Raw genomic sequence first — 20,932 nt, forward strand, 5'->3', positions numbered from 1 at the left:
TCATTTCTCAATTTATAAACCACTTGCACATATTCAACTACCATTTCTCATCAATACAAATTGATGAGTTGAACCAATCTGCTCTGTTTGAAATCACGTTGTGAAGGGAAGAAATAAAAAAGAAACTGAATTCTTATATCTAAGGGCATCAATTTTCTTATTCTTTAAGCAAAAACAACTTAGCAATAGCCAAACTCAAAAGGAGGGGGGGGGCGGATAAATATCTGGTGCAGCCTGTTGAGCTACAGACAGACGAATGTCATTGACGAAAATGCAACCTATTTAGCTACAAGCAAGATATACTGAAGAAAATAACGATTACAGAAGCATCATTTTATTTATTGAATGGAACCTTTTACGCTTTTACCATCAGGAAATATATGAAAACGCTTCTTTGAGGATTGTAAAAGAATTCCGCCGTTGGTATCACATTATCATTATTTTCAGATGAAATCATTCACCTTATACAGATCTCTGCTGGCTGTAGCGTAAGATTCCGTGAACATCAATCACACCAGGAGGGAATACAGGATCTGTTGCTGCTCTGACGGCAACTTTAGCTACCGCAGTGACATTCACAGGAGGAGTAAAAAGAGGCCCAACAAGGGGTATTTGACTCAGAGGTTTTGCACGCTGTAGAATCTGAAAATGGAACCAACAGAAACTTAAATATACAAAGAGAAACTATTACAATGCACAAATAGGAAAAATTTGCATGGATGGAAGATTCATATAGAATGACCATTCATAGTATCAATCGGACAGGAGACAAAAAAAGAGATTCACGTTCTTTTCCATCTAAACTATTATTTTATTACATTATTAATTTTGCATAAATGGGACAATGAAATTTGAGGTGCTTTGCATCTTTGGATAATACAGCAAAGGTTCAATTCAATAACCGAAGGAGTTTCGTTAAGGAATGACTGCTAGGTGAAACAAAAAAAAACTAATCTCTGTTGGATGTACATGATGAAAAGAAAAAGTGCAAGGATCAGTGAGTAGTCCAACTTTTGTTCATTTTCCAGGATAAGAAGCAGTATGTGCACTAGTTGTGCCTGAAAAGGAGTAAAATTAAGCAAAGGGTACACACCATCTCTAGAGGAGAACCAATTACACCGAGGGGTAATTTCATGCTCCCGACACGACGGGTTCCATAGATAAATCCAGGCCTCAGGATTATTCCTGAAAAAATATGATATTCATCAGATGGATTTTTATAAACTTGTGGAGCAAGTCTTCAACACTTGATCTTAAATCACTAAAACAAAGATACAATTACAAGCAGAATAAACTAACAACCTTGTGCAATAAAGGTGAAAAGCATCAAGTCGAACATTCCATGAAAGTTTCCTTCTAAAACAAGGAGTGTTCCTCTATATTCACTCATTTGCGGCTTTTTCCCGTGTTTATAGAGTTAGGTCAAGCGCTAGATGTGGATCCTCAACTTTCTAAACAAGCTAGTTTGAGCCACTTGTTAATGGGTCACAAATTCAGATGATTGTCTTCCATCCATCTAAAAGCTCCTCACATCACTCCTCCGACTAATGGTAGATCTAGGATTTACTTGGGATATATATATATATATATGCATAAAAATAAAAAAGGTCACCTTTTATATACAGTGTAATTTTTAGCCGAGGGGGTTCGGGTGAACACCCTATAAGGCTGATATATGTTGCATAAGCCCATAATGGGGTGACATAATGTGCTCTTGAAGAAATACCACGAATATTTGGAAATGGAAACCCCTAAAGAAGCTCTAATAGTTTGTTACATTGCCCATGCAGTTTGAAGTAAGTGAGGATCAGGACAGGTCGATTAAATAGCACAATGTTTATGATCTGTTGACAATTATCTTAAAATAACTAATCAAAAGTTTGACAAAGAATATAATTGCAACAACCCGATATGCGACAAATTGCAATTTTGCATATTGCTTCAATGCAAGTCCTGTGGTTAATAGACATAGTGGGTGCACCAAAAAGTGGTTACGCAATGAAAACTGAAACAGCTTACCTCCGTATGGATATCTTGTTAGCAGCTCAGTTTCAGCAGCTCTCTGCAAACATAATAGAGACATGAGGCAGAAGAACAAAATGGCCACTTTCAGAAGTTCTCTAGATTTCATTCCCGATCATCCGACCTACTTAACAGTAAGTTCCACCATTATGTGCTAGTTTAATTACTCTCTCACCATTACATCCTAGACCATAATATTTATTTTTACACAAATTGTCAGTGCAAGGCCTCCAAAAATTGTTTAAACGTCAAAGGTACCAGAAGTCATTTGAAGATTCTTATAATCTTTCTTTCTTCTTTTTTCGTTTAAAGATGGGGAATGGAGACAGAATTGGCATAACTGGTGCTGTAGTGTCTATTGGCATAAGTGATAACTGGTGCTAAAGTGTCTGTTATGTTTTCTAAAAAATGCTTCCAAACAGCAGAGGACCCCTTGGAGGAATTAACAACCATCCCCAAGCCTCTTCTTAGAGGTTTCGAATTACCAACCGAAAGAAAAAGCACAACTTCTAATTAGTCAAATGATACCATGATTGGGAGGTGGAAAGGGTGGCTGAGCTATTAGGGATGCTAGGTGGAGTTAGACCATAAACGCAAGTGCCACAGACAGGATGTTGTGGAAGCACAGCAAAGATGGCCTTTTCTCAGTCAACAGTGCCTACAGAAGAGGTCTCCAGGTGATGGCAGGGAGACCAAAACACCTCTGGAACCATTTTTGGAAGGGGGATATCCCTACAAAAGAGAAATGCTTCACTTGGCTAGTGATAAAGAGAGCTTGTTTAACACAGGAAGTACTTCAGAAGAAGGGTAGACAGCTGATCCCTAGGTGTTTTTTATGCAATTTGACAAGTGAAACTAACAGCCACCTTTTCTTGCATTGTAATTACACTGCTCAAATCTGGAATTTGTTCCTTAGCATTTCAAATCTGAATTGGACAATGCCAGAACATACATCAGACGTGTTGAAGAGCTGGGTAAGGAGAGGAGGCACCAAGAGTCAGAGGAAATGGTGGAGGTTAATACCATCATGTATATGGTGGTCAGTTTGGAGGGAAAGGAATAGTAGATGCTTCAAAAATAGATCCAATTCCATACACAAGGTCAAATGGAATTGTATAGTATCTCTACTTTTTTGGTGTAAACAGTTATGTATAGTAGATACAGATCAGATTGTAGATTTGTTAGGAAGTTTGTAATTGACACTTTTTGGTGGTGGCCAGCATGCCCTTAATGCTGAAGAATACAACCTTATCAGTTTCAAAAGAAAACATACCACACAATGTCTTTTAGTACAGAAATTGACATCTTTTGCACATTCTTAAATAGTCATTCATCTACATCAATGAAAAGTATTGAGCTAATACCTTCCCCTCATAATAACCTTGTAACACATAATTTGCAATGCCAAAGTCTGCAGCGGAGATGTAAACAAATCTTTTCACTCCTGCACATAGAGATAAAGTATATTATAACATAACATCGACCACTCTAGCATGAAAACAACATATCAGATCTACCATACAGCAGGGGGGGTCCTCTTTTCGTTTACACAAAGAGTATGTGGGTAGTTCTTTTCTATTCATCAGTACAAAGATTGTACTAGCACCTAGAATATCACACAGAGAAAGAAAAGAAGCCTATGTACACTTCACAAGGCTTCCAAAAAATCTAGGATGGGGTCAGCATCCTCCAGCTCTTTACACCAAAAATGCAAGCTCAGAATGTAGTTCACCTTGACTTTCTGGATTGGGTTACTCTTGTTCTCAAAACATCTGTTTTTCCTTAACCTCCAAATGGTCCACCATATGCACACTGGTATTTCCCTCAACCATTTCTTCTATTTAACATTCTTCCCAGCTTGGTCCCAAGCTATCAGAAGTTCAAAAGTATAGCCAGACATAACACATTTCAGGTTATTCAGAATCAGCAAAAGCTGCCAGCTGCGAAGTATAAGCACGGTGCACAAAAGGGTGGGTGTTGTCTTCTGCTGTTGCTTTGCAAAAAAACATCTGGATGTCAACTGCATACCCCTTTTCTGAAGATTACAATAGTTAAACAAGTCTCTGAGCCACCAACCATGAGGAACAGTTCAATTTGTACGGAGCTTTTGCCTTCTAACTTCCAAGGCCAGTTGGGTTGCTGCTGAATCTCATTACTAAGTAAGCATAAGTAGCCCCAACTGTGAACACCTTCTTCCCTATGTCCTTCATACCAGAACATCTTCATTTAGTTCTCTGATCCCTTCTGAAAGCTGAAGAAATGTATACAATCCTTCCATCTCCCAATCATTTAGCCCTCTTCTGAGGTTAAAGTTTTTGGTCAAGACTTCACTGATAGTGGCATCAGTATTCCTAGCTAGTCTATGTATTCCTGGAAAGCTGTCCCTCAAAGGTTCTTAGCCATTGCATTTATTATTCCAGAAAGCAATTTTCCTACCATTCCCGGGGGAAAGTTCAATGTTTCTTTCAAAAACATCACATAGAAACCTGATGGATTTCCTTACTACATAGGGGGTGTTGACTGTGTTGGTGCTCCATTGGCTAAGGGATCCATACTTTATATTAATGACCTCCCTCGATAGGCTTTTTTCTTCTCTAATACCCATTTTGCCAGTTAACTCATCAACCTCAGGTTTCTGATATCCATTTTTATTTTTATTTTGAAACTGAGGTTTCTGATATCCATTTCTCCCTCCCTTTTGTTCTGGGTGACTGTTTTCCATCACCACTAGGTTGTACCCATTATTCTCTGCATTCCCTTGCCATAAGAACTGACTCCTCAAGAGTGTCCATCCTTTTCTCCACTTTGGCAAGGATAGGAAATAGGGACATGACATAGGTGGGCATTACATCTATCACTGTGTTGATCAAGATGGTTCTACCCCAAAGGGATTGAGATAAAGCCTTCCATTTTGTCATTTTTTTATCAAATTTGTCCAATACCTCATTCCAAATCTCCAGGGCTTTGTTCTTTGAGTCCCAGGGACAGACAAAGATATTTGGTAGGGGAGTGATCCTACCTTACAACCCAGAATTTCAGTAAGTGTGTGGCTATCACTAACTGGAACCTCACACATGGGATATAACAGGCTTTTTTCCTAGTTCACATGCAGGCCTGAGACAGCCTCGAAGAGAATCAAAATGACTCTGAGGTACAAAACTTTTTTTTTTTTTTGGTGAAGACCATGGTGTCCGGGCCAGCTTTCGCATACCTTGACTAATTCCATGGGACACCTGCCACCTGCCACCTCCCACCAACAACAGGTACCAAATAGCTCTGTCCACCAAGGCTAAGCCAGTGAGAACAATCACCAGTGTTTTTTTTTTGTCTCCACCGAGTTTTGAACATGAGACCTCATAGTTATCAACCACTTCATTGACTTCTCGTGGGAATACGGTCATGGTACTTGGGAAATGCCAAAATAGTTATGAGATTATTCACTTCTCTACCATCAAACTTCAAAGGAAATCTAGTGAGAGAAGAAATTAAGTTCCCTTTGGCAGAAAGGAGAGATAGGCATATTTCAGGTTCAATAGTTGAAAGGTAGAAAGGGATGTTCAAATTAAAGGGACCTCCAGAAGGAAAGTTAGGTCACCGTTATCCACTCCTTCAGACAATAGGCAGAAGAAGGGAAGATAAACTCGTGAAATGAAATGATCATGCCTTCTAATATGGAAAACTTCCACAAATTGTTGATAGTTGATACAGAAAGGTGAGATAGGTATATTTCAGGTTCAACAGTTGAAAGGTAGAAAGGGATGTCCAAATTAAAGGGACCTCCAGAAGGAAAGTTAGGTCAGCGTTATCCACTCCTTCAGACAATAGGCAGAAGAAGGGAAGATAAACTCGTGAAATGAAACTGTGAGAAATATAGGAAAAGAATATTATTGAATTGTTGTGTTGTTTACATTATTACATTGAGACCCTATTTATAGACCCTAGAATACAATCCTTTACCAAGTAGGATACTATTTAGTATTCCTATTTCTATTTCTATTCCTATTCCTATTCTAATAGGATTGTATAAACCTATTTCTATTCTTATAGGATTGTATAAACCTATTCCTATTCTAATAGGATTGTATAAACCTATTCATATTCTAACACTCCCCCTCACTCCCCCTCAAGCTAGTGCATACAATTCATGTACCTAGCTTGTTACAAATGTAATTAACACGAGGACCGATGAGGGGCTTGGTGAGACATCTGCGAGTTGATCACTCAACTTCACAAAATTGACAATAAATTTCAATGTGTTTGATCTTCTCATGAAATACTGAATTTGCTGCATAATGCCGATAAAACACAAAGTGATAAAATTACAGTGTTGGAACTTCCCAAACCAAGCTTGCAAAGATTGTTTCAGACCATAGAGTGACTTACGTAATCAACATACAAGGCTACTAAACTCCCCCTGAGCAACAAAATTAGGTGGCTGCTCCATATAGACTTCTTCACAATGCAGCGAACATTGTAAGTGCTCAAAATCTAGTATAAAGTACATGGTTCATGTTGGAATCAATAGACAGTTGATATTAAACAAGTCACCGAAAAACTGCCCGAAACATGCTCATATGCCGGAGTATTAGATTTGATGGGTAAAAGTGATCACAATCTAAGAAATAAAATTATATAGGTAGGGTCGGAATGATGTCACGACCCAACTAGAAAATAGAAATTATATAGGATAGTTCGAATTGATGGAACGACCCCATTGAAAAAGAGAAATAATATGGGTAGGGTCGGAATGATGGCACGACCCTACTGAAAAAGAAAAATAATATGGGTACGGTCGGAATGATGGCACGACCCTACTGAATACCATGTGAGAAATATAGGAAAAGAATAATATTGAATTGTTGTGTTGTTTACATTATTACATTGAGACATATTTATAGACCCTAGAATACAATCCTTTACCAAGTAGGATACTATTTAGTATTCCTATTTCTATTTCTATTCCTATTCCTATTCTAATAGGATTGTATAAACCTATTCCTATTCCTATTCTTATAGGATTGTATAAACCTATTCCTATTCTTATAGGATTATATAAACCTATTCATATTCTAATAGAAACGATCATGCCTTCTAATATGGAAAACTTCACAAATTTTTGATAGTTGATTCTATGACTGCACCAAATTGTCATCTAACTACCTTGGGTTCCAATCAATTATGCAATAAAAAATTAAACATTAACCAATATATCTACCATTATATCTACCATTACTATTTTTAGGTGGCATTGAAACAGGGTAAGTCATTATGAATTATCAAGTCTGAGATTATTCTTTTTCAAACATTTAAAAACTTTTTTTCCTAACAATGAAATGTTTTCACCGCTGGATTACAGACCCAACTTTCCTCCTCCTTAGATGGCGCACAAAGTCCAATCAACAAGATCAACCCCCCCCCCCCCTCCTTCCACCACATACCTCAACTTCACCTATCAAAAGGAATTTGTACATAGAACATCAATACTCATAACTCCCACTGGGATTTTTTAAAAAGAGCTGAAAAGCTTGCTTAGAGAAATATGCTCCTCATAAGATAACAGAGACCTTTCCAACTGTTGAACATCACTTAAAAGTGCTACCAACCATCAGGTCCTTCCAGGCAATTAACCTACTTTTACCTCCTAGAGGCAGCAATAAACATTTAAAATCCAGGTCAAAACTAAGCAATCAACTGTAGAAGCAACTTGAGGTGGTCTACGACCAATTTGAATTACCAACAGGCATCTCTTAAGACTTAAAATTCCAGGCAAGTGAGAAAATTATTTATAAAAAAAACAAGAATTATCTTAATGGCTGTGGAAGGTTCTTTGATTAATAAGAGGAAGGATACAATCTATAGCAATTAATTAAAGACTTAAACATTCAGGTAAAGTTATCTACATATATAACTAAGCTTCTCTTATGGCATTGAAAGAACATAGTTTCAAGGTTTGGAAAAAAAAGTATTAAATTTAAATCTCATACCAATATGGAGAGGTGCTTAAGTAGGCTTTTATAGCTAGCTAATACCTTCTTCTGAAGCAGCTCTGATGGCATTTATATTAGCTGTCCCATTGATTTTATACATGTGTGAGTTAGAGCCAAACCCACCAACGCAAGAGATCTGCAGAGATATTTTGCCATCGCATAAGCGAAAAAACAACCAGTGCTCGTAACTTCTCATATAAATAACATAAAAAAGAAGTAGTGAACATAGCGGCTGTTCAGAAAGACTTCACGAAAATCATATTGAATTGGAACAGTAACTTTAACCGGAAAAAGCATAGACAAATATTTTCGAACCTATGAAGAGGGAAAACATACTTCATCAGTAAGTCCACTTAATTGTAGCTGTGGATGAAAAGATATAGATAAGGCGATCCACAAGTACAGGTAAATTTAACTGTTTCTGAATATTGTGAAGCTCTATGAAGTAAAGCCCATATTCATTTTCAAACCACTAGGGATCCAACTTACTTTCCTTTATTCACATAGAAAAAATTCTCAGTTTTGAGGGTAATAAAATAGTCATGGAGCATCTTCCGATAATTCTGAAGAGTACGAGTGAATTGCCTGATTTCAATATCACCCTATGTGTAAGCAGCTAAAACTTGCTCATCTTATTTTTGCTGATGACTCAATGATATTTTTCAAGGGTGAATTAGGTTCTGTGACTAGGGTCATTGAAGCCTTGACACACTTTAGCAAAGCTTGTGGGTTGATTGCTAATATGGAGAAGTCCAGTATATTCATGGCTGGGGTTGATGATCATACAAAGGAATTATTGTTGGCTAAGACAGGCCTCTCACTAGGTTCTTTTCCTTTTAAGGTATCTTGGTTTGCTATTGTCTCCCAAGAGATGGAACAAGCTGGAATGTCACCAATTGATTGAGAAGATTGCTAGCAGATTAACTTCACATACTCTAAAACAATTATCATATGCAGGGAGAAGGAAGTTGATAGAAAAAATAATGATCATCTTTGGGTTGTTTTGAAGAGAAGAGGAAAGCTTCTTTAGTAGCTCACTAGCTTGGTAGAAAGTCTGTTTACTTAAGAAGTGTAGGGGGGCGAACATTAAAGGGTGCAGGAACTGAAATATGGCATCTGTTGGAAAACTGGTGTGGCATCTAATTGAGAACAAAGCCTCTCTTTGCGTCAAATGGATGCATGGAATAACATTTAGACAGTATGGACACACAAAGCTCCACAGGACTGCAGTTGGTACCAGAAAAATATCAATTCCCTGAAAGAGGACATGAATGTTTGGTATAAGCATAGGAGCTACAACCCAACTCCTGGAGTAAAATATTCTATCACAAGAATTTACAATACCATTATTGGGACTCAAAGGGAGATAGAGATTTCTGAACTCAATTGGAGTGCAGAATGTTCAAATATTATGGATGGTGGTTCAGGGCTGGCTGGTTACCAAGGAGAGACTACTCAACTTACGAATTCCTGTGGAAGATATGAGATGCTGCTTATGTGATACTGAGGCAGTTGAAATGAATCATCACTTGTTTGGGGATTGCACTTGGGACTAAACTGTCAGGGATCCCCTTATACAATGGACTGGAATTCAGATACAAGCTGGAGAGACGCAACAAGTTCTAGCCAGAATCAAAAGGAAGCATTGGAAGCAATTCAAGGAGGTGATAGCTGCAATTTGGGGGGATATAGTCTTATCATTCGTGGATAGCAGGGAATTAGAAATTGTTTAAAGGAGTAAATGTACATAATGAGGTGGTAGTTGCACACATTAAGAAGGAAATTGAGAGAGGATAGATTAACTTAAATTGTCTAGGCGAGTTCATGGATTTAGCAGTTTTTTGCAGCATTTACCGTGAAATTAGTGACTGTTCTAAGGCCTAAGTTTCATAACACCCTTCCTAGAAGGTGGTTGTGGGATTAGGTCCTCTATAGGTATTTTTTCTTTGTTGTTGCTATCAATTGGTAATTTTAGGTGTTTTGTCTTTGTTGTTGCTGTCAATTGGTAATTTTAGGTGCTTTGTCTTTGTTGTTGCTATCATTTGGTAATATTCACAGTTATTAAAAAAAAAAAAAAGGATGGTGGATCTGAGGACTAGTCTCGCACCAATTCTAGACCTGCATTAATTGGTCCAATTATTTTATCACTCTGCTCAGCAACTTGCATAAGAGACGAACTCCCTCTCTCTGTTTTTTCTTATTTAACCATCCAGTATCCAAAACCCGAAACCAACTCCTCCCCCAGAATCTGTGTCTGCGACAAGGAGGGCACTATGAGTACCACTCCCTAGCAAGAAGTTCTTATTCTCAGGGCTCGAACCAGAGACCTTGTGAACCAAACATCCCATCTCTCTCTGGTACAACCGATCTGACTGATTGATTACTTGCATACTGTTCCAACTTCCTTACACTCTATTAAACAAAGATAAACCAGCCTCCATAATGTGGAGAATTGACTGTTCCTACGATTACCATGCACATAGCTCAGGATAAGTTTCAGTACAAAGAGAATCCATCAGCAAGAGCCCACAGATTATATCAGCATCAATTACCCAAAAATATTCTTCAGTTTTTTACCACAGTTTAGCATCTTTTGCCGCAAAAACTATATCCTTCAGGAAAATACCACAAATTAACAACACATCTTGTGAAAAATTGAAACATGCTACCAATTATTTTTCTTTAAAGAAAACGAAAATCCTTAAAACACGGCCAACAACAACTTTCTTAGTAGGATTAGCGACTAAAATAAGGAGGAACCATAACTTTCAAATTATCCACCCCCGCAAAAAGGGGGAGACAGACAGAACCAACAAAAGATAGGCAGCAGCATTTCTGCTTCAGTGTGCTTCAACCAAGTAACAGTTCCAGCTAGCAATTATAATAAAATTCAGGGCTAGAGGCAGTACATACAACAGAAGTTACTCCCTTGAGTGCATCCTTCCATGAATCAGTTGAAAAAAGGTTTCCTGTTAGGAGGAGAAAATGCTTAGAAGGCCCATCAGCATCATGAAGAGTTAAAAGTAAGTTGCACGACGAGAAACAGCCAACCTTGATGCCAAATCACACTGTTAGCCCAAGAATCTTGTATGGACGACCTTCCTGTTCTGCAAAAAGGCCAAAAAATGATTTGAACAACACAATTGGCAACCTCACAAAACTTCCAACTATAGAAGGGTCATAGACTAGAGGGACCTCAGAATACAATAGATGATAGAAGACACAATAGGACACATAGACTGGCCCTCCCTTTGACCAAGTCCAAAAACTATTTTAAGTACATTTATATTAGATATAGACGGCATGCACAATGAACTCAAAAAGTAAAAAGAAAAAATTGTGTCATGCATGATTTTGCATGACATATTGAAACAAGGCATGGAAAAAAGAACCTACAACATGATGCCTAAAATTGAGAGGAATGATAGGCAAATTCTCTTCTGCTGAATGATTATAAACAAATTGCATTTATTTTGTCAGATAATAATTCCTCTTTAGTCTCCTTTTGGATAGGGAAACAAAGACTCCATCAGGACGGAGGATTCATACAAGAGGAAAGCCTTTTAAGATAATGTTCAGAACAATTTAAGTTTTAATGCAACATCCAGTTCTAGTCCTTCATTAAGCTTATCAATCAACTTTAATTCAAGTTGATTTGTAAAGAGTAATTATGTACACATCTGAACACTTTTTTCCATATAAATAAACCCCTGAGATTTTTAGCGAGGCGTGCCAAGCTACCTAATGCTATTCTAAGGAATGGTAGGATGTCAAACAAGTGGAGCAAGACTACCTTGATTCCAAAATATAAGATCAATGAGATATACGAAGTTGTGCAAACTTCATCACGTCAAACTTATGAGCTATACAATTAAATTGTGGGTAAATAATGATAGTGCTAAGATTTAGAGAAAGAAACCAATTTGGATTTACACCTACTAGATTTGATGTTGTATTGTTGCTGAAAAAATGAAACTTTAGAGGGAGGGGGAAAATGATCTATACATGGTATTTATTGACCTGGAGAATAAGCATATTTAAAGTGTTCTCAGCTATGACTGGAGAAAAAATAAATTTATATGAAAGGCATAATACATAATACATAAATATGTCATTTAACTTGGCTTCAGCCAGCATCTATGCCCTCCAACTTTGGGTGCACAAGTAGGCACTCAAACCTGTACCAAATTGAACAAGTACACACATGCGTCCTTGATGGCGTCCTATGTGGCAATTCACATCCCACATGACGTCCTACGTGCAATATGCCACGTAGGACGTGTGTGTCCATTTGTTCAACTTCATGCAAGTTTAAGTGACTGCTTGTGCACACTCAGAGTTGGAGGGCATAGATGTCAGTTGAAGCCAAGTTAATGGCACATTTATGTATTATGCTTATATTACATATATGAATCTCATAATAAAACTTATATGTATGAAGGAACAGTCACATCAGTGATAGGATACACAATCCTCTACCCCATGAGTTCACAATAGGGATTTGCAAGGAGTGCCTACCTTATTTACTCTAGTTGTGGATGAGCTAGTTAACACCATATAAGATGAGTCCCATGAAGTAAACTATTTGTAGAGGATATTATCTTAATTGGATATCTACCAAATTGAAAAGAAGGCTTTATAAAACAATAGTGAGACCAATAATGTTATATAGGGGTGATTTTGGACCTATAAAGTCAAACATATTCTACAAGATGAGTCTTAAAATAAAATACGGATGTTAAGATTGATAAGCAATTTTACAAAATAAGACAAATTAGGAATGATCACCTTCGCCAGAAGATGCAAATGGTAGACATAAAGAATAAAATCAGAGGTCACTCGTCACTAGAGATGATATAGTCCCAAATATCGGAGTTTGTTAGCACACAAGAAAGTTCATCGCGTGGCACTGCTGCTAAGGATTCACCTCGTCGTCCTATGACGAGGTCGCATGGTAAAGAGCTTCAAGAGAAGTTAGTCGTGCTATAATTGAAGATTAATAAGTGCATTCTGGTGGAATATGAGTTAAGAGGCTTGGAGATGTCTTGTAAACCCTTACACATGCTTGTGAAGATGCTGGGAACATGCTGGGGAAGCAACATGAGTGTATCTGGACAATGAGTAGCTAAAACAGAGTTCAGATATTCAGCAGCAAATTCCGCCTCAGCAAGAGAGTCTCTGCACTGCAGCAGAAGATCTTCACCTCTCAATGTTGTTTCTCATTTTTTCCACCCACCCCTACTTCCCAAATCATCTATTTCCTCCACCACCTTATCTCCTCCCCAACTTCAGACCATTGCCCTGCATACAGTGCTCTTCCTTGCAACATTCAGTGCAACCACCAAGAGGGAGAAAGAAGAATTAGGAGTAGGTCACAGGAAGCTCTTAGTGCATGCAGTTTGACTATGGCTTCCTTCAGTTCCTTTTTCTTGCTTTAGGTTTAACTTCTTCCCCAAGAGCATCAACATTGTTGCTGAACTTATTCCCCCTTACTTTGGTCACACTGCAGAGTTTTCATATTCTTTTGCTATTTGGTCATATTTCAACTTCCCATTTTCTTAGGTCTTTCTTCGTAAGTTCACCTTTTCCTTATTTCTTTTATCTAGACCTTTAAAGGGTGGGAAGGTGGCTTAGATGCATGGAAGCAGGAAGTAGGTAATCTAATTTGAAGGATGTGAATTACACAAGATAGGGATGTCAATATGATTCCCCTTTTCCTGTAATGCAATATTCTTTCCTCTAGTCAAAGAGTCAATCCCGCTTAACCCCCTCCCCCCCTTGCACTTTCAACCAAAATAAGGATCAAAAACTTAGAAGTACCCAACAAAACAGTTCCTAAATAAATGCTCATGCTCCAAGTACAGCAGACATATATAACTAACTCACAATGGAAGTGAAGCAAAATACCTGCTAAGACTAGCAACTGTAAGACCACGATCTAGAGCTTCCTTACAGATATGTGAGCCTACGAATCCATTTCCACCAAGCACAAGTAACTGAAGTGAAAGTTTAAAGAGACCTCAAATGAGTGAGTGCAAGCAGCAACATATTGACAGTGATATAATCCCACTAAAACTTAAAGCATTAACACCTTCTCCGTTGGGGGTGGAGGCATATTTACTGTTTCTGCTTCCTCAACTTTAAAGGGCTCATCTGTTTTATTGGATTCAGTTGACAAAAACCGAACATTTCTGGATGATGCAACACTCCTGTTAAAAGATTGTAAATCAGCCAAACTAAAACAGACATCTCCAATGAATGAAATTATATCTCAATTTTACAACAAAAAAAGTTAATGGTTTGCCAGTAGAATTGAGAAATAAAGCAAAAATGAAAAGAAGTCAACTCGACCGTTGTACAGTCCTAACTCCCAAGTATATATAATTTACAGATATCTAAGCAAAAATAACATCATGACCAGCAAAAATATCTAAACAGAAGTTCAATGACCAATATGGAGGTACAACATATCTTGGAATTCTATGATCTTACTCCTTTCATGATAGAAACTTCCAAGATCATTCTAGTCATGTGGAACAGAAATAAACTGCTTCAGATGTTTTAGGCTTCTTAATCAATAAAAAAATTGAAAACTCAAGAACACATCCCATATTTTGACCACACCTTGAATATTGTGGTATCTTTCCTTATTTTTAGTAGTGTGGTGGTATCTAGCAGCAAAAAATTTCTCTTCACCTACGCATATAATGAATCACTGGAGTTCAAAACCAGGGTATTTAAGCACCAATAAGAGAGACTATAAGGGAATCTGTTGGGGAAACAAGTTAAATAGATCAATAAAATGTTATTTATTTACGAGAAAATACAAATAGGGCTTGATTCATGCAGTGCACTGTTCTTAACAACTATTCAGCAGTGTGAAAGTTCCCCCGCACTCGACAAGCCTTCCTCTATTAGGAGGATGGGAAATAACAAAATTTAGATACAAAACCCAACAAGTGGTGAAAGAGAGTTAGGTATGTGGGAGTGCTAGTTAGCTAATTCTTGGTATTCAAATGATGAAATCATAATGAGGTTCTTTATAGGTATACGATATGGACCCACTTCTCAGAGAACCAGGAAACTCGTCACTAACCATGAGACATGTCACATTTTGGTTCATCTTTAGGATGCTTGTCCTAAATAGTGACCTAGTATCAAGAACCTCCCAACTAGGCCAATTAAATAATGAGACTTGTCCAACTTAGGAAAAAGTGCCACTAACCATTCCAAGTAGTCAATAGTCTTTGGACACTTGTCCCCAAGACATGACATTTGAACATAGATTCCTTTGAAATAACTAATATTGTCAACCATCCCTCGCATACTTCAATAGCATTTTAGGATTCAAAGAATAAGACTTGTTGGACTTGTATGGTCCAAATGCAATCACCTTGGTGTCTTTTTGCACTATGAACCAAACTTAGACTGACAAAATATGACTTACAGAATTACTGGTGAAATGTAAATGGGTTATATTTCTATGAACCAGTAATTCCTATTGTATGTCAAAAATCTTATCAGCCACATTGTGACCCCCACAATTTTGGTGCTTGACGCAGTTTTGCACGAATAAGTCATGCACATGGTTATTTGTGAGAGCCCCAGAGACTTAACCAAAATCTCATAGAAGCGATCCCACTCCACTCTCATTAGGTGAATTCGTCAAGTGTACATTGCTTTAGATACATCACTCTTAAGGAGTATGCATTCATTAAGAGTTATATCTCATCCTCACAGTTAATAGCAGTTAAGCACTCATCTTTTAGTACTTCAGTGTCAATATCGACTTGCTATTACTTATATAAACTTACTTCATGCCTCATGGAGTTTCCAATCAGATAGGTCGGTTTACCATCTCTTTTGATATCATGTTGGCTGTAACCTCTTTTTTCATTTCGATAGGTGGTAGTAACCTCATTTTTTTTCTAGGTATGAAGAATTAATTTACATTCCACGGGTTTAGCCTGAGAGAGATCGGCCAAATTTACTTCTAACTTCACATAGTAGAGGAAAATTATTCAATCTCCTAACAACTGACTAAAAACATCATGTCTCAATTTCATGCGTCTATTTTTGTAGTCATAAGATTTGTTCTTGGCAATAGCAATTGTTGCTTGAAAATCAGAATGTATAAACAACAAGTACTTGATTAAAGGAATATTAGCCAAGAAATTTCCTAGTTAATCATCCTCAGAACCAGCTAACTCCACATCTACAAACGACTCTGATTTCATAGTCAATCTAGAAATAATCGTTTGCTTAGCTGATTTCTACATATTGCACTGTCACCAAGGGTCAAAACATAACCACAAGTGAATTGAGTCAGATATCTAATTGCTTCACAGTAGCCTTCATAAATAGAAGGAAATTCACTATACAAGATAACATAATTCATGGTACCTCTCAAATATTTCATTAATCTAACCCTGAACCCTGAACATTCATCATGTTTAGACTCCTAATAATTTGCGCAATTGTGTCACCATCTTTCTTTTTCTGTTGAGAGTTAGCATCACAAGGAGTAATCACAAGTGCCACATCAAAACATTCTAACTTTAAACAAGTCTCTCCTCATAGTAATCTTGTGTTACAATCTTCACCCTTCATAATTTTGACTTTTTATTATCATGTTTACTTCCGTCATATCTTTCATATTTGGCTGACAAAAATCATTTGATACTTCCCATAATAACTAAACTTGTACAAAACATAAGCATGGCATCAACATACAACTATATTATCACATAATCTCCACTTATCACTTTAGCGTAAACACATTTATCCACTTCATCGGAAGAAAAGTAGCCTTTCAATAAAGGGTGTAGCCTAGTGGTTAATGAAGTGGTTAAGAACCATAAGGTCTCAGGTTCAAATCTTAGCGGAGACAAACACACTAAGTGATTTCTTCCCACCCATCCTAGCCTTAGTAGACATAGTTATCTAGTCCTTTTTGCTAGTGGAAAGTGGCAGGTATCACATTGAATTAGTCGAGGTGTACGTAAGTTGGCCCGTAGACTTGATCCGGTTTCTCATGCCACTATTTAGGAGCTTGTTTAAGGCAACAAAGTGATTTAATTAATTTTAAACTTTATTTTCTTGTCTTGGAACGATACATCCCTTGAGTTGAACCATATACCTCTTCTTTTAATTAATCACCATTAATAAAGTTGGTTTAACATTCAGTTGATGAATAAAAAACTCATCAATTGAGAATAAGCCTATTAAAATTCAAGTAGAGGAAATTCTAGCTATGAGTGCAAGATTTTATTTTTGAGAAAATCTTCCGCTACTAATTGAGCTTTATATTTATCTAAAGAGCCATCAAGATTTAATTTTCTTTTGAAAATTCATTTACAATCCATAAATCTTGCACCAAGAGGTAAACTAGTCAAAACACGTTTTACTTTTCATGATAGCATCAATTTCAACTTTTATCGTCTCTTTCAACATGTAGCATGAAAAGAAGATAGAGCTTAAAAATAAGTAGATGGTTCATTATCAACCAGAAAAGTTAGAAAATCATTTCCATAAGAAAAAATATTCTTTTCTTGGATTTTTGCTTCTCAGTTACTCAGTAGTGGTCATTTCATTATATGTCTCGATAGGTGCATGAGAAATTTTATCCGACCGTAGAAAACTATGCTCAAAAAAATTATCATATTTTGTTTCAATTATTGTATTGCAGCCAAACACATCACTCTTTAAAATAAAAAACCGATATGCAACATTATGTTCAACATTATGTTCAACATTATGTTCAACATGTCTAATAAGAATGCAATCAAAATATTTAGAACCTAGTTTTCTCTTTCAGTTCAGGCAAAAGAACATTCGCAGGATAGCCTTCCTGACACATGGCAATGTTTAATTGGAAAACATGGGAGGTTCTCGACACTTCACACTATTTAGGATTAGCCTAACTACACTCCAACTACTCAACTTCACAACTTCTTGGTTTTGCTATCTAAATTTTATTTTTCCAACTCACACTAATAAAGGAAGGCTTGGTTAATACTAAAAAAAAATTCACACTATTGAAATAGCTTAACACTACATTGCACGAGCCACGAAGCCTGATTGTATTACTATCATTTATTGTTCTATATTTTCTCCTCGTCTCTCCAAGGGTATCTACTAAATAAATGCTCAGGCAATAGATACGAATTTATCAGCCCAGTTGCTTGATATTTGCTCATACACTTGTCTTCCTTCTATCTTTTCCCTTATAATTTCGGATTAAAAACCTCTTTTATTCAAACAATACATCCGTTAACACATTTAACAAAATCCACAATTTCACAACATATAGCAACAAATCAACAATGCAGAAAACTCAACAGAGCCATCAAAAAACAAAAACAGACGAGAATTTGAGCTTCTATTGTGCACAAAATAAACTTCACATTTGAAGAATTAGGGCGAAAATGTGTTTACCAGTATCTGGAGAGAGAGGATCGAGCTTGAATTAAACGTGACATGATCCGTTTCACCTATGAATGAATCGCAAAGCTGCGAAATGGAATAGAGAAATCTCTGGATTTTTCTGTATACTGATACTGTTGCGTATTTTTTTAAAGGTTAATTGCAGAGAGAGATTTACGTGGACGGTTTATGGAGCGGCACGCAAGTGGAACATGTGGCTTAATATGTGCCGAGCCCCCAACCGGACTTTTGAACCCGAAATCAATAATGGGTCTTAGGTTGGGCTCAGATTAAGGACCAAAAAATTAGGAAAAGGTCATAAAATCCAAAATAATTACATGTTCATATCCAAATCGAAAATAATTTATGAAATATTCATTCTCTCATAAATAATTACAGCTCATAACCTCCTTCATTGAGGCTGATAATTTTTGTTTAACTGATACTATATCAATATCATATTTGTATTAGTATCATTATGGCTAATAATTTCGCTTAACTGATACAGTACATATATATACTATATTGATATCATTAAGGTTTTTTGTTCATAAATTATTCATTAGTCAATGATACTATAAGAGTATATGTATATTGTTGTGGTATCATTAAGGTTTCTTGTTCAGAAATTATTCATTAGTCCATGATACTATAAGAGTATATTTATGTTGTGGTATCATTAAGGTTTCTTGTTCATAAATTACTTATTAGTCAATAATACTATAAAAGTATATATATATATATATATATATATATATATTAGTCAATTAAATTTTATTTTACTTTGTTAATTATATAAAATATGGGTATATAGCATATTGGATTAAAAAGCTACCTATGAAAATAGCTATATAACATATTGTTAATTTCATATTAGAAAAAGATCACAAAATGTTTTGAGGTTGGAATTAATATAATGTTTGAAGAAAAAAGGTGCTCGAAGGAATTAGCAAGTAAAATGAATAGGATCAGTTTGGTGCTTACAATGGGCTAATGTCATCATGACTTCTCTAGTTAATTAATTAGTATATAGAATTGATTATAATTACCAAAATATATACGAAAATTAAGAAAATAAAATAGAAAAAGCAAGGGTAAAAGGGGAACTGTCCAAGTGAAATTATGAAAAGTCATTTTTATTTTTATTTTGTAAATGAGACAGTAGCACAACCCTTAATAGTTGAATGTACATAACTTTTAAGGTAAAATGGTCTTGTGAACTCTTATATTTGTATAAATTTGTATTGTGAACCCTTCTACTTACCAATTTGTCATCTGAACCCCTGAACCCATCTAAACTCAATATTTTAAACACTTTTTTTACCCTTTAGTTGTGTGTGTATCACAAACGCCTGACACGTAATTTTAAAAATAATTATAAAATGATATGTGTATATATATACCACTTCATGTCATCTTGACATTTTTATTATATTTAATTAATGTATTTCTGATTTTTATTTGCCTTTTGCCACCAAACCCATCACTCTCCCCCACAATCTCATTTCATTTCTCTTTCATCTTCCTTACACATTTTTTTTCAACCTCTTCTACTCTTTTCATTGAAGAAAAAACACCAACAACAATCAAGGCAATCCGTCCTTGTTTTCATCCAAATCGAAGAAAAGAGGTTCGCCGCTTGAGTGTACAGTGTGTGAACGTCGTCCTAGATCAATATTTGTGTGTAGATATATACCCACATTTTTTCTTTCTCATTTTTTTCTTCATTCCCACAAAATTGTTTGAGTATTTTTGTTGGTTTTGTTTGATTTTTAATTTATCTATGTAAATTTTGTAACTTATTTTCGTATTTGTATGTTGTTTAGTCTAGATTTCATCTTTTATTTATGTCTTTGTTTAATTTTTAGGTTTTTAGTCGATTATACTGATTTTTTTGAAATTTTTTGGGGATTCTATTTGTTATGCTTTCAATTACATGTTTCATGATTTCTATTAGATTATAGGATTCTAAGAAAAACAACTTTCATGATGATGTAGAAAACTACAATAGGATCAACCACAAAATGAAGCAAAGAATTAACTGGAAATGCATAGAAATAAAAGAGGAGTATAACGATGAAAAAAATTGAAGAAGAAATTTGGAGAAAGAATATAGAAAAAGAGGCAAGAAAAAGCTCAAATTTGTCTAATAATGGCGTTAAATGCAAATGGGGAAGAAGATGACTTTATAAAACCCTAATGTGGCTATTAGACCCTTTTAACCAGATTTCACGCTCCTCAGGTGTGTGTATCACACGCCCTTTGGTTGTGTCTGCCACATAGGACGCCAAGTCAGAAAACATGTTTAAAATGTTGAGTTTAGATGGGTTCAGGGATCCAGATGACAAATGGGTAAGTAGAAGAATTTACAATACAAACTCATACAAGTACAAGGGTCCACCAGACTCTTTTGCCAACTTTTAAAGCAATAGTTTGAGTGAATTTCGAAAATACCCACACTTGTTGACGGTAGGGTGGCTGCTTATTGTCATTTATAT

General features: G+C 36.2%; 1 protein-coding gene across 2 annotated transcripts; it reads right to left on the reverse strand.

The window, feature by feature from the left end:
- Positions 1–201: 201 nt before the first annotated feature.
- LOC125842383 (uncharacterized protein At1g32220, chloroplastic) lies at positions 202–18,620 on the reverse strand. 2 transcript variants are annotated; one of them, XM_049521667.1, is made up of 10 exons: positions 18,447–18,620; positions 14,101–14,218; positions 13,917–14,005; positions 11,061–11,116; positions 10,923–10,978; positions 8,052–8,145; positions 3,387–3,466; positions 2,020–2,062; positions 1,094–1,185; positions 202–642 (listed from the first exon to the last, which is right to left on the reverse strand). In XM_049521667.1, exons 1-10 carry the CDS (start codon positions 18,488–18,490, stop codon positions 463–465), a joined length of 852 nt encoding a protein of 283 aa, XP_049377624.1. In that variant the 5' UTR covers positions 18,491–18,620; the 3' UTR covers positions 202–462. The 2 variants fall into 2 exon arrangements, with proteins under 2 accessions (XP_049377624.1, XP_049377626.1); XM_049521669.1 differs by having other exon boundaries at positions 14,101–14,215; positions 18,447–18,573.
- Positions 18,621–20,932: the final 2,312 nt, after the last annotated feature.

Source organism: Solanum stenotomum, chromosome 10 (genome assembly GCF_019186545.1).
Source record: "Solanum stenotomum isolate F172 chromosome 10, ASM1918654v1, whole genome shotgun sequence".
Classification (NCBI taxonomy): Eukaryota; Viridiplantae; Streptophyta; class Magnoliopsida; order Solanales; family Solanaceae; genus Solanum; species Solanum stenotomum.